Here is a 12,879-nt window from a genome sequence, read left to right as displayed (position 1 = left end):
CTCTATATTAGGCCTTACGCAGTTTCTTATCAGTCAACGTGTTCAAGGTGTTACCAATCTAAAATTCTAATGGACCAAAAAGGGAATGCATATACATTTCGGTGTAAATATTGTTTTAGGCAAAACAAATTGCCAACTGTATACAATACAAAATGATGTTATGAAAATAACGATGGGGAATGCAGCCTTTTTTCATCTGATCAGGAAGCTTGAGATGGATTAGATTGCAACTCCATAGTTGTCTTCTCCCGATTTGTGTAACATAGTTTTTTTATTTAGCTTCAGTTGCTTACTTAGTTTAAATTGACATATATTAGGATATGTATACGATATATGTTTATGTATATGATATATATATTATTTTACTTTCACGTTATTTTCTACCGCTTTGTCTTTTTGTGCTCTATTTAGATAAAATCGTGCAATACACGTTTATATGTATTATTTGTTTATGTAAATCGATTTGATTTTACGTTTGAATTTTATATGTTAGGCATATTCAAAAAATTACAAAAGCTGTTAACTGATTTTGTTGTGATTCTCTCTTGCACAATTTTTTCCAGCATTTAAAATCATTTTTTAGATACAGAGGGTTAGAGTTCATGTGAGGAGCCATTCAATTTTTGATAAAAGCTACTTAATATGGTTTAATAAATTGTAAAACAGTAAGCTCAAAATTAATCGTTAAGAATAAATTTTCTGTACAATGAGCTGCCAAGTAATTAAACGTTCTGAAGACAATGCTTAGTAAATAAGTATAATTTAATATTGACATTGAATATTTGATTCATTGGTAGTTAATTATTTTATTAAAACAAACTCAACCCGTTCTTCTGCTGCTGTTGGCTGTGATTTTCGGTTTCTTTTTACCTAGATTTAATTTAATATTTTTTCACAAATTGTTATGGTTTTTTTGCTAGAATTATGAGGCTCTCAGTCTTTAGTTTAAGTTACATTTACGCATACAGTTCTCTTGGCTGAACATAGAAATGTATATCTCTATATAAACGATTATGAAAGAGAGATTCGCCGAGTGGGTAGAAGGATTTTCTATTTAAAGCTGACGGTTGATGATGCATTCTGGGTGCAAGCTCAGTAACACTAAAACTCAAAATAAAAAGTGTTTCACTTTTTAAGGGTAGATATTACACAAAAATAACAAAAAGGGAGAGCGTTGGTTTCTCTTGAAAACGTTTTGAATCACAGTTATGTTGTGTGTGGTTAATGTGGATCGGGATAAGGTGATCCCTGGTGGTTGTGTCACTTGAGATTGGGTTTGATTGGGATCATCCATCAGGGCATCTAGTGCCGTCTTTTGTTCCCGTTGTTATGCAACATCACTATGTCGTCTTCGCTATCGTCAGCCACATCAAGTTCTGGCTCCATGTGCGGCCCGTCGTCGTCATCGTCATCCGTGTGCAGAATGCGCTCCAGCTGCTCCTCGTCAAAGTACGGCTGTATGGTCATGCCGCCTGAATAATGAAGGAATAATTAGCTTGATTGATTACTAAGTCTGCCCTTTGGCTCAACTCACGTTTGATGGGAGATCGAAAGAGCTCCGTTTCCCCATCATCACCCGCATCATCGTCCTCAAGGCCAAACTGCTCCTTACCCCTCTGCGGCAGCAGTGAGAAGTTATAGTAAGGCTTGTCCCCCCGATGGCGTCGGTAGAACCAAAACTGGGCACATAGCACACAGACGATCACACCAACAATGATCAGAACGCTGGCGCACAAAATGAACAAAAAGCGAGGCAGTCCAAAGACATGCTCGTTAACTTTTAGGTGGAAGACCACGTTCTCCGTGGCCAAGCCGCCCTGAATCAGGTGCATTTGTCGGGTGGCCTCCAGATGGCGCGGTGCCTCTACTTTTAGAATGATGGTGCCTAGGGGTACCGCCGATATACGATACTGTCCCATGCTGCCTGTAAAGTTCCTCAATTGAGTCTGCCCCACCACCGAGACCTTGGCGTTCCGCACTGGGTGGTTGCTCTCATCCAGCACCACTCCTGCAATGGTAGTAGTGGCTTTGTTATCGTTATTTGGCAGCTCCAGAACAACGCCACGAATCAACGTGATTGGATGCATGCGTATAATGCCCAATTCCGTGACTCTACCATCTTCTACGTCCACCTTAATCATTTGCGACTTGTAGTTGGGAGCGGTTACCTCCAATCCATAAAGACCATGGGGCAGCATCAACTGGAATCTCGCCACATTCTTGGTAACATTAATGATTCTATCGTGCTCCAACAATCGGACATAGGCCTCCCTCAATGGTTGTCCTTTATCGTTCTGCACCAAGCCACTTACTCCGGTTTTCACCAGAGCCAAAAAGTTCTTAATCTTATCGATGTTTTTGCGCCAAACGGAAGCGATTTTCTTTTGTTGCGGCATGCGGCAGCAGGAAATGCCCAAGGTGTAAACGGGTAAATTGTATATGCGGTACATCATATTGGTCAATCTCTCGGTGGTCTCCTGGTGGAGCTGTCTCGTGGCGGATGGAGGGCACTGCAGGGGCGAGTAGTTAAACTCCGTTCGCTGCATTCTGTGGGCAAACTTCTCTAGCACCGAGTCCCCTTTGGGATAGTTCAAGTCGGAGTTGCCTGCTCCAAAGGTAAGCATCAAATCAAAGCGTTCGCTACGCAAAAATTGCAAAAATACGTCCTTGGCCTGGTCTGTCTCCGGGCCAAGAATGCGCTCTGCTAACTCATCCCCCAGGACTGGGTCGCAAATGGAGGTGCTGTTGTGGATTAACAGAGAACAAATAAGATTCTAAGCACTAAAGTTTCGAGTCCACCCAAACTCACTTGCTGTTGTACATGTCAAAGACATTTTGGAACTTGCTAGTCTGCGGTAGAAAGTAGATAACACTTCGTTTCAGCAACTCGACCACAGACGCGTCCTGCAGCTTAAATCCTTCGACCAAGTGTCGTATTAGGTTGAGCAGAATTTCCCTGCCCAGAGGAGCCGTTGTATCATATAGGGAACTAACCACCAACAGCTTGTACTTGTGTTCCTCGGGCTCGCCAATCTGCAAGAGAATCAAATGAGTGGGAGCTAAGCGATAAGCGATGAGTTCCCGACATAATCACACACTCACATCAGATGTCATTTTGAGGTAATTGAAGAGTGTGCCAAATTCAGAATCGGCATATCCAAAGCTGGCGATCTGTCCATTTTGGTTCTCCAGCTCCGCAAGGCGTGCGCGAACTTGCGGGTTAGTGTGATACCTTGTGTTGACCACGTTTTCAATAATCCTAAAGTCATTGGCGGATGCCCAATGCTGGGGATCGTCTGGCATGAGGGTGATATCCATCCGCATTTCGAAGGGTTCGGCGTTGGGGACTTCAACTTCCATTCGTAGTGGTGCATAGTTGTCCCCCAGCACAGTGAGATTATGTCGACCAGGCAGCGCTAGCTTCCAATAGTCCCCGAAGACTTGACTGTAGGTCGAATGATTGGCTCCATCTAAACGAACAACAGCTCCCGCAATCGGCGTGCCAATGGTGCTATGCACAAATCCATGAATGCCGCGATGCACTTGCTCAATAAACTGTAGCAGAGGCTCGCGATGATCCTGCCAGTATCGCGAAAGCTCGGCGGCCATGGGAAACTTATCGCAACCCATTTCGATGGTTAGCTCCAGGCATTCAGCCCGCACATAGTTCCAGTCCTGCATTCCCCCAGTAACACTATACCATTGAGCACCATTGGTGATGCCATCAGCGAAGAATTCATTCTGGAAGAGCTCACATGGCTGGCCCAGGTGCATAGTGGGGTGTGCGTTTGAATAAATCCGGGCGAGGTGTTTGAAAAGAGCATTATCCTCGGTGGGATTTGGCTTGCGGCCATTGATACTATAATTGCGGAGTCTCATAAACGGATCATTAAAATCATTTTCGTTATCGTCGAAGGGGTAGTTCGCAACCAAGGAGCCGCCATGGAGATTGGCGGACAAAACAAATGGCACCGACAGTGTCCAGTTCATGACGGCAGCCACCTCGGGTTCCGTCACCTTATTGAACCGGTCCGTGCCATATTGATCGGGGAAGTTTCTGTTCAAATCAATTCCATGCGCATTCGCTCTTCCAACTCCGCCGGTTCTGTCGCCCTCGATGGAGATCTCATACCCATCGGGGTTCATGCTGTACAAAAAATGCATGCGGGTGCCATTCACCAGCTTGGTAATCCTGTCATCATTGCCATAGCGTTCCAGCATATATTTGGTGAGGAGTAGGAGCAATTCCTTGCCCACCACCTCGTTGCCATGCATGTTGGCCACATATTTGAACTCTGGAACCCCCGGGACATGAGAACCCGGCGTGGCAAAAATCTCAAGCACCCAAAGATCACGACCCTGGACGCTCTTACCGATGCTGTAGAGGCGTGTAAGGGAAGGATAGCTGCTGCTAATCGCCCTCAGGTAGCTGGAAATGAAAAAGAATTTAGGAATAAAAGTGTTTTTACTTGGGAAAAAATTAAAAAAATTCCTCAAACGTTTTCTTTGCAAATACACTTGTATGGTACAGATATGGGTAAAGATAGAACGATGGATAAGTTGAATAAGTGACACATTCCGTATATGAACAATTTGATCCGTTGAAATATATTTGGACATTTTAGGAAAAACTCTCACCTCTCCATGGCCGTAAAGTTGTGGTGTTCAAATTTAGTCGGGGTCAAGAATCCATTGAACTGCTCCTTGAGCTTCTGTGGAGGCTCAGAGCGCTCGACCTTTACCTTCCGGAAGTTGCCTGCGGGATAGGAAGAGCGGAAACGGAAATGGGTAAGGTTGTTTTTAGTGCAATGGCAGTTTTTGTAATGGAGTGCCTCATGCTGGTTCCGGTGAGAATATGATGCAGTGCGTCTAAGTTTCAGCAACGGGAGCAGCTAGAGTTAGCAACAGAATCAGAAGCACAAGCAAATGCATAATTTTGTTCGTTTATTTTGCCATAATTTCATAGTTCACAATTATTTAAGATAAAATACCAAAGAAACTGCTTGACTTTTGTATGCTGGTCATACATACATATATAAACAAATCCATTCCGAAATCTTCACATTTGGCACAGACGCTTTAAATTGTTGTTTTCTTTTTTAGGTACTTAGTGAAAGATACATTTTAAATTTCATTTAGATGTGACTGGGCATTTCTTGAACGCCGCTAACCATGACTCGATCGTAAGTCTACATTTATGGCATTGGAAACAAAAGGAAAATGGATAAACTAAGTCGTACTGCGAAAACCAAAAGAAAGTAAAATTGCTACAGATCAGAATAAATAAAGAATATGTCCTGAATTCGATGATTAATGAATTGAAATTAATCTCAAATTAAATCTCAGTTAATTCTAAAATAAGTGATTAATAAAACACTCCACAAGATTTTGAAAACACCAATAATGTGCTCGAAAACAAAAAATTAATTTTGACACCGAAATAAAACGCAGCAAGCGAACATTAATATTTTATTTATCCTTCGCAAGGTTCTCGCCATTGCAATATTCTTCATTTGATTGTAACCTGTTCTCGTCTTCAGTTTATATCAAAAGCCATGTGTGAGTATGCGTCGGACCGGAATTGATAATAACTTCACCTCACTATCAAATGTAGGGTTATTTTGTTTTTGGATAAATGCTCAACAATCATTTCTGATAGGATTAACCATGAGTGCGAATACAGTCGCATACAATATCGATAGTGACAGTAAATTTAGCAGTAGGTTCATGTAGTGGGCTTTGGATTTATCATAGTTTTTTCGCATTGTTCCTTATATGTATGTTTTTGGGTGTGCGGAAGATAAGCGGGAATAATGATAAAGCTATAACCGATTCATATTGGGAATGTGTCATTCCATGACCGTAAGTGGGCCAATTTCTGCATAAGTGCCTAAGTACAATTCGCTTATTTCCTTAATTTATTTCGTTTCGTTTTTTGGTTTGCTATTTCTTCGAGTTTGTTCTTAATACGTTCTCTATATACAAATCAAGCATCCACTAAATATGTGCGCGTCTGAAGTAATGGTGTGGAAGGAACATAGGCTGGCATATAAGCGTATGAAAATGCGAAAAAAAACATAGAAATGCAACAGAAGTTACAAAATTGTATGTACAAAAGATTCGAGACAAAACCAAACCAATTCATCCACACGACAGCCAACATTGTTTATTTTCTGCTAGCTCTCGCGGTAAACAAATAAAGGTTCTAAATGAGGGGGGAACAAATGAACATGCCAAATGGTTCTATATCTGGATTCGGGAATGGCGGAGATAACATATATAGTACAAGGAAAGTGAGTAGAGGGCAGGAGAGCAGGGCAACTATGCATCGCTAAATGTGGATATATGTATCGCTTTTTGGAACTGCCCACTATAATATATATATGCGCATATATATAGGTATTTCCGTTGCATCCCTCTCTAGAAATAATAGGGACTGTAAAAACTGCTAATACCATCAAAGTTCGTCTCGACGGGAGCAAGCTTGAAGTCCAGGCGCAAGGCCTCCTGGTTATCGTTGGTCACCCGGACTTGTTGCGGGGCACTGGTCTGGTAACTGCATTGGGGTATAGAACAATTACAACATTAGCAAGCATGCCTGGATAGAAATAAGCAGATGACCAACCCAAAAGCAGAGGCGTGCACGCTGTAGAGTCCCGGGGTCAAGAGCCTCCAGTATTCTCCTCGTTTCGAAGTGCGCATGGGTTTCTCCTCTAGTCCAGCCACGTAGACATTGGCATCGGCTATTGGAAAGCCACTGACATCGATCACCAGGCCCTTGATGCCGATATGCGCCTGGCGCAGCAGCTGCAGCAGCGATGCCTTGTTCCGCTGCCATTCCTGGGGCAAAGTGCTAGCTGCCGGATACTTGCAGCAGGACAACTCGATGGTCAGCTCGAAACAGTTGCTAAACGCATAGTTAAAGTCCTGCATTCCGCCGGACAACTCATACCAGTGGGCTCCGTTGGTGATACCTCCCGAGAAACTATCGTTGCAATTGTTGCCCTTTCTCATAATCGGATGGTTGTCGGAATAGGTGTGGGCCAGCTGCTTGAAGACGCGATCATCCGGAGTCAAACTCTCCTCGCAGCACTCATTGTGAGCCCTGCACAGTTGAAAAGTTGTTAGTTTTTCTCCAAGTCAGGGATAAACACCCCTTTGCAGAACTTACAAGGAGTTGTCGTAGGGATAGCTGGCCACAACAGCTCCGCCATGAAAATTGGCAGAGAGCACAAACGGTTTGCTAACGATCCAATTTACCAAGGCTGCTGTTTCCGGCTGACGAGACTGGGCGCGCAACTGGTGGACATGGCTCTGCTCCAGGCGATCGGGGAAATCGCGATTCAAGTCGATGTTGGCCGCATTGCCACGACCCACATAGTTGGGCAGCGACTCGCAGTTGCCTTCCTGCACAGAAAATAATATAATACCTTTAATGGCCAGGAAGCTTTAAAAGATTTAATATACGTTTAGATCATTAGCTTACTGATACTCAAAGGCAGCTATATGCACATATTTAGATCATCATTTCATTTTTAGCAGAAAGCGTTTGCTGATGATTTTGATCAATGACGATTTTACGCTAAACATAAAAGTTTCTCTTTCACTCTGTTATGGGCTGATTGATATGCAGGTCAGTTCTGACCGGAATTGACCATTTAGTATGGCAGTCAGGTGTCAACAGAGTGATTACAACACGACAATCGACAATCGCGGTGAAGAAACGGGTTCGTTGAAGTTCGGTAAAAAATGTGCAATGGTTTCCCCCTAAAGAACAACGTAACAATCAACCAAAGAAAATCCACACACTACAGGCTTCGATGACTAGAAAACAGAAGAATGTTGTTGTATTGAAGGATTTATACATTACTCCATCAATGCGGGCACAATGATCACGCCATCGAACGAATCCTCAAATGGAAAAACAAATATAGAAAATAGGCGTGGGATAAAGCAGATAAGAAGTACAATCCGGGCAAAAATGGAAACCTAGGTACCACAAAGAAATTGCCATTTGCATTGGACTTTAAACGGAATGAATAATGGGAATTTTTGAATTCTACCGAATACAGATTACTGGTACTACAGATAAAGTTGGACGTTTTTCGTTTCTTTATGAAATATGATTTAAAACTATATAATTATTTATAAGAATGACTAAAGTTATTCAAGTGTAAGAAAATAGAGCGCCTTTTTAGAAATCCTTCACAACATACTCTTAGTTTTTTTTCTTGCCTTTTCGGTCATTTCTGGACAGATAAATATGCCATGACAACTCGAATAAGGAAGTACGTATGATTACTGCTCGATATTCATCGTTGAAGATGTTAATAATAAACAAACAAAGCGCAGAAAGTTTAAAAAAGGTGTGTTTGTGTGCAATATGCAAACACTCGGGGAGCAGAGTTTGCTTTGGAGTAACGAAACGGCTTGAAAAGTGCAAAGTTTGGTGTAGTATGTATTATTTGGTCATTTATGCGACTTCCCAAACAATGTTCATTTGAGCATTCTTTTTTAATTATTTCCCAAAATTTTACCAACCTTAGATAGCCTCTAAAGTTCATGCCTCTTTTTCATGTATAAAGTTTTAAAAGGGGTTAAGGTGTGAACGGTTTTGGGTATAGATAACACTTTTGAACTCTTACGTTTGATATGCATGAGCTTAGATATCGGGTTTCTGCAATGGCTGGGAATGAAGCAAACTAGAACTGCTTTCCACTCTCATCTGCTGCAATATTGTCTCTTCTCAGGTTTATAGCCTCGTTCCCATCCACTGGCCTTCCCACTTCGGCTCCCCCACTTATTGATTTTACCCGAAAGTTGGACAAAACAACACAACAGGTGAAGCGACGGTGGGTTCTTTACCTGGGACAACGCATAGCCATCCGGATTCATCGTGGGCACCAAGTAGATGTCGGTGCTGTTGACCAGCTGGCCCAGATCGCTGATTCTTTCGTGATTACCGAGCAGATATTGTGCCAAATAAACTAGGAGCTGCCTGCCCACCGTTTCGTCTCCATGCATATTGGCTATGTACTTTACTGGAGGTGTAAGGAGATTCCGCGACCGGGTGTTCCGCGAGATTTGCAGGGCGAGCAGATTGCGTCCTTCCAGAGATCGACCCAGGAAGTGTACTTTGGCCTGGTCGGGGTACGCCTTCTCCAGGCCAGCAAACAAGTCCTCCAGCTGCTCTTGGCTAGCATAGTGCGGTTGCTGCAGGAAGGATTCATCCTCCTTGATGGTGTAGCCCCTGCAATGCGGCACACCCATCGCCAGCACGGCGATGCCGACGGAGGCGAACAGGAGACCCAGAGTTGGCATCTTGCTATTTGCAATCTTGTCGAGATTGTGTTGTTTTTATCACTGGCGTGCGAATTGAGCGAGATACAGTTAGTTTTCCTCCGCTACTTATCAGCGCTCTCCCGCACGCAACTCGCTCTCTTCCTATTTGTCCGTCGGGCCTCCGTTCGTCGTGGGTCGTCGTTGCAGCTCAGGCTCGAAAAGTCAACTGTTTGAAAATTTGCTGCGTTGATTGGCCTTAAGCGCCCATTCGCCCGCCTCTGCCGCCGCCGCTGCCGCTGCCTCGGTCGCCGCGCACAGTGGGGGGATTGATTGAATGAAGTGTAGCGACCCAAAAATATGCGATGACTGGCGATGACTACTAAATAAGAAACGTCAGTTACGTTTCAAGCCAAAATTTTTCAGCCACTGTTTACAATAAAATATCAATGGGATTTCTCATGGTATATGCCTGTTTATTTAATGATTTACACAGCACTTCATAGGAAATACAATAAAAAACACTACTATTTAGTACGTAGGCTAGTTTTGATCAGCATATGGGTGCTTCATCCCACTGTTCTCTCTAAAAACGGCTCCAAACGACAAAAGAGAGGCGCTAATTGTAGGGAAATTACACAAAGCAGCGAGCGCGAAATCCATCAAAGCCCGCTAATGGAGTAACTTTACTTAACCACTGCTTTCGACAGACACGAGTTAATAGATTATAGTTTATTCAGGCCCTTTTAATTGTATTATTGTTACCGGAGAGGGAAGTTGCCAGACTCAAAAAGTGTGGCGCCTGCGCCTGTGTGGGTGAGTCAGAAACAGGAGAGAGCGGAGAGAGCTGAAAGAACGGACGTCAACAGGATATATTTACGCAAAAATCGATGGATTCACTCCCACGCCGTGACGTCAGAAGCAACCCGTCCGGACTCCGACACAAACATACACATAGGGCTTATCGACAAACGAACGAATTGGCACATTCAACCAATTGAGCGCGTCAAATCGCTCTTATCAGTGCTATTCCAGAATGCGAGCATATGGTCGACATCTTCCAGTAAAACTCTCCTCCCCCTTTCCCCCTCTTTAAACTTTAAGCTTAACCTCCTTGCCATTCATTTTAATTGTGATTGGCATTCGAGAACGCAAGTGTAATTCACGTGTATTTAGCAGATACACGATGCTCAAAGAATATGTCTTAAATGTACACGTCTTTTGCAGATAGTTGATTCATACAATCTAAACCACGCTACTTATTGCCAAGTGCACTCGGGCATTCAAAAAAGACTGCAAACGCGCGTTCGCAGCGGATATTAGCTATCTTTATAGCACACTTAACTCACAGCAGCAAACCCCATCAACTACAACCACAAACTGGTTGCGAACAAATACACATTGCAGGAAAATAAGGGGTGTAAATCAAACACGAACCTCAAAGGCGGGCAATTTTGCTTGCTCCTACTGTTTTTGTTGTGACATCTAACCAGTTTCTTGTAAAGCAAAGCAAACGCCGTTCGCACCCCTGACGCCTATAACTCTTTCTTAGTTGTTGTTGGGGCCGCCGTTGCAGTTGCGAAATCATAACGTCAGCGGACCGAATACAAACTTTGTTTACTTTATCAGCACAGTTTTGGAGAGGCCATAAAACCGTCACCAAGATACGCACGCCCGCACTCAGCGAAAAATGGCAAAGGATGTGGAGTCAGCATCGCCAAATCATGGAGCATCAAGTACCCAGGCCTTAATATATACTATTAGCAGGCCTAACTAGAATTAAACAGATTATATTGTGTCAGTTAGCCGCTTGGGCACAAGTGGAATGTTCAGATGCCATTGGGGCACATAAAAACCAGACCAGGCTGAAAAACAATGGCCGTTTAATTGTCATTACCTATACAAATTTATAGCATCATTGCATGAATCTAAAAATAAAATATGAAAACTATACAACCGTGCAATTCAAAACAAAATAATTAATTAAAATGGACTCAAACCATTATGGAACAGGCAATCACCGCGAAATGCAGGGGGAATTTCCCATTTGACAGCGAAGCAGATAAACAGTATGAGGCACAAAATTTCAAAGAACTGTGCGTGTGTGTGAAATATTTCAAAATTAGCGACACGTTGAAAGCGATGAGTTGAGATGCAGTTCTTGCCTGCTAATTGAGAGATCACAAACGGAGAGGCCAAAAGTGGGTCAAAACCTTTCGTTCACACATTCCTTTTGGATTGGGAAAGGTATTTTTTCAGATTTCTGATTGATCTTGATGCTTTTTTCTTTGCGGCAATCAAAAAAGACTAGCTCATTCACACAAAAGCTCGAAACAGGGAATAAAGAAAAATGAGATGGACAGAGAGAAAGACATATACACAGAAACAAAAACCCAAAGAGCAATTCTGCTTTTCAAAAATGTAAGCTGGTTTTTGCAACAGTAAAAAGTGAAAACGTGTAAAAATTCGTTCAAGTGTATAACCAATGACAGAAAATAATGTAAAAGCTGGGGAAAAAACGCAAAGCGTATTTTTCTCTCGGCCTAGTGTGTTGTATAAACAGTTCGGTCACTTTAAAGTCACTTTACAATCACTTTTCCGTTCCAAAAGTGGCTTTCCGTGGATTCTTGATAAGCTAGAAACAGAAGGTGACTCACCTTGGCTTTGGCGAATCCATCGGGATTACAGGTGGGCAGAAAGTGGATTTCGGTGAGATTTAGTAGCGCCTGGACCATCGGGTCCCCATCGTAGTGGGTGGCCAGGTATTCGGCCATATAGAGAACCATCTGACGACCCACGGCTTCATCGCCTTGTATGTTGGCCACCAGCTTAACCATTGGCCTTAGGAGATCTCCATTCTTTGACTCCCCGGTGGGTGCACTTAAGGCTAGGGCGTAGATCGGTCGATCCTCCAGGGATTTGCCTATTGTATAGGTCTGTGCCAAGTCGGGGTAATCCTTGGCCAGCTGGCTGAAGAGTTCTCCTATTTCATCGTTTTTAAGGTAGTGGGGACTCTCCAGGAAGTTGTCCACTTCCTGGACGACCCGGACTTCGCTGTATTCTCCGGCAGCGCAGCCGAGGATCAAGGCCAGGCAGAAAAACCACATTTTGGGGATTCTCGGGGACTCTCTCGGAGCTCTCGCGATTTCTGTACACGTAGGCAGGCAGCGCAGCAATGCGATGATTAAGACACAAAACACAGGCGCGCCACTTTCAACAGAAAGTGGATGCCTATGCCTAATGAATGAACTATTTTCCCCAGAACCACTTTCTTGCACTTTCTTAGTGCCAATTTTTAAACTTGTGCCACAAATGTGGGCACGCCACGCACACAAACGTAAAAAAAAACACCGACACACCGACGCGGAGATCTACGCACACACAGATGAGCGCAATAGAGCTGCAGTTATTGCACTTTCTTTTCGCACACCTTTTTTTGCAATGATCTCGCCAACCTATGAATCAGGGTATATCCGCTTCTTAAACGAGTGCCAAGATATATCCATTTTATTCGCAACACGGAGAATATAAATAAAAGCGCAAATGAAGTCACGAAAGTACGCGAACGCAACAGCGACCACTGTTGCCACTCGGCCGCGA

General features: G+C 43.3%; 1 protein-coding gene across 3 annotated transcripts; it reads right to left on the bottom strand.

The window, feature by feature from the left end:
• Window positions 1–252: 252 nt before the first annotated feature.
• Window positions 253–12,857, bottom strand: LOC6615869 (carboxypeptidase D). 3 transcript variants are annotated; one of them, XM_002040203.2, is made up of 9 exons: window positions 11,937–12,857; window positions 7,172–7,407; window positions 6,626–7,105; window positions 6,456–6,556; window positions 4,639–4,756; window positions 3,103–4,429; window positions 2,810–3,033; window positions 1,535–2,742; window positions 253–1,472 (listed from the first exon to the last, which is right to left on the bottom strand). In XM_002040203.2, exons 1-9 carry the CDS (start codon window positions 12,384–12,386, stop codon window positions 1,303–1,305), a joined length of 4,314 nt encoding a protein of 1,437 aa, XP_002040239.2. In that variant the 5' UTR covers window positions 12,387–12,857; the 3' UTR covers window positions 253–1,302. The 3 variants fall into 3 exon arrangements, with proteins under 3 accessions (XP_002040239.2, XP_032582562.1, XP_032582563.1); XM_032726671.1 differs by lacking the exon at window positions 11,937–12,857 and adding an exon at window positions 8,866–9,515; XM_032726672.1 differs by lacking the exons at window positions 253–1,472; window positions 1,535–2,742; window positions 2,810–3,033; ... (1 more) ...; window positions 4,639–4,756; window positions 11,937–12,857 and adding an exon at window positions 8,866–9,510 and having other exon boundaries at window positions 4,928–6,556.
• Window positions 12,858–12,879: the final 22 nt, after the last annotated feature.

This window comes from Drosophila sechellia, chromosome X (genome assembly GCF_004382195.2).
Source record: "Drosophila sechellia strain sech25 chromosome X, ASM438219v1, whole genome shotgun sequence".
Taxonomy (NCBI): domain Eukaryota; kingdom Metazoa; phylum Arthropoda; class Insecta; order Diptera; family Drosophilidae; genus Drosophila; species Drosophila sechellia.
This window is presented reverse-complemented; position numbering and strand designations above follow the sequence as displayed.

What these genes read in the sequence shown, in the direction of transcription:
- LOC6615869 (XM_032726671.1), bottom strand. Translation starts at nt 9,321, where the DNA reads ATGCCAACTCTGGGTCTCCTGTTCGCCTCCGTCGGCATCGCCGTGCTG. An exon ending in TATCCCTACGACAACTCCTT is followed by an intron (nt 7,106 to 7,171) that starts GTAAGTTCTGCA and finishes TCAACTGTGCAG; the next exon opens with GGCTCACAATGAGTGCTGCG. An exon ending in AACTTTACGGCCATGGAGAG is followed by an intron (nt 4,430 to 4,638) that starts GTGAGAGTTTTT and finishes TTTCATTTCCAG; the next exon opens with CTACCTGAGGGCGATTAGCA.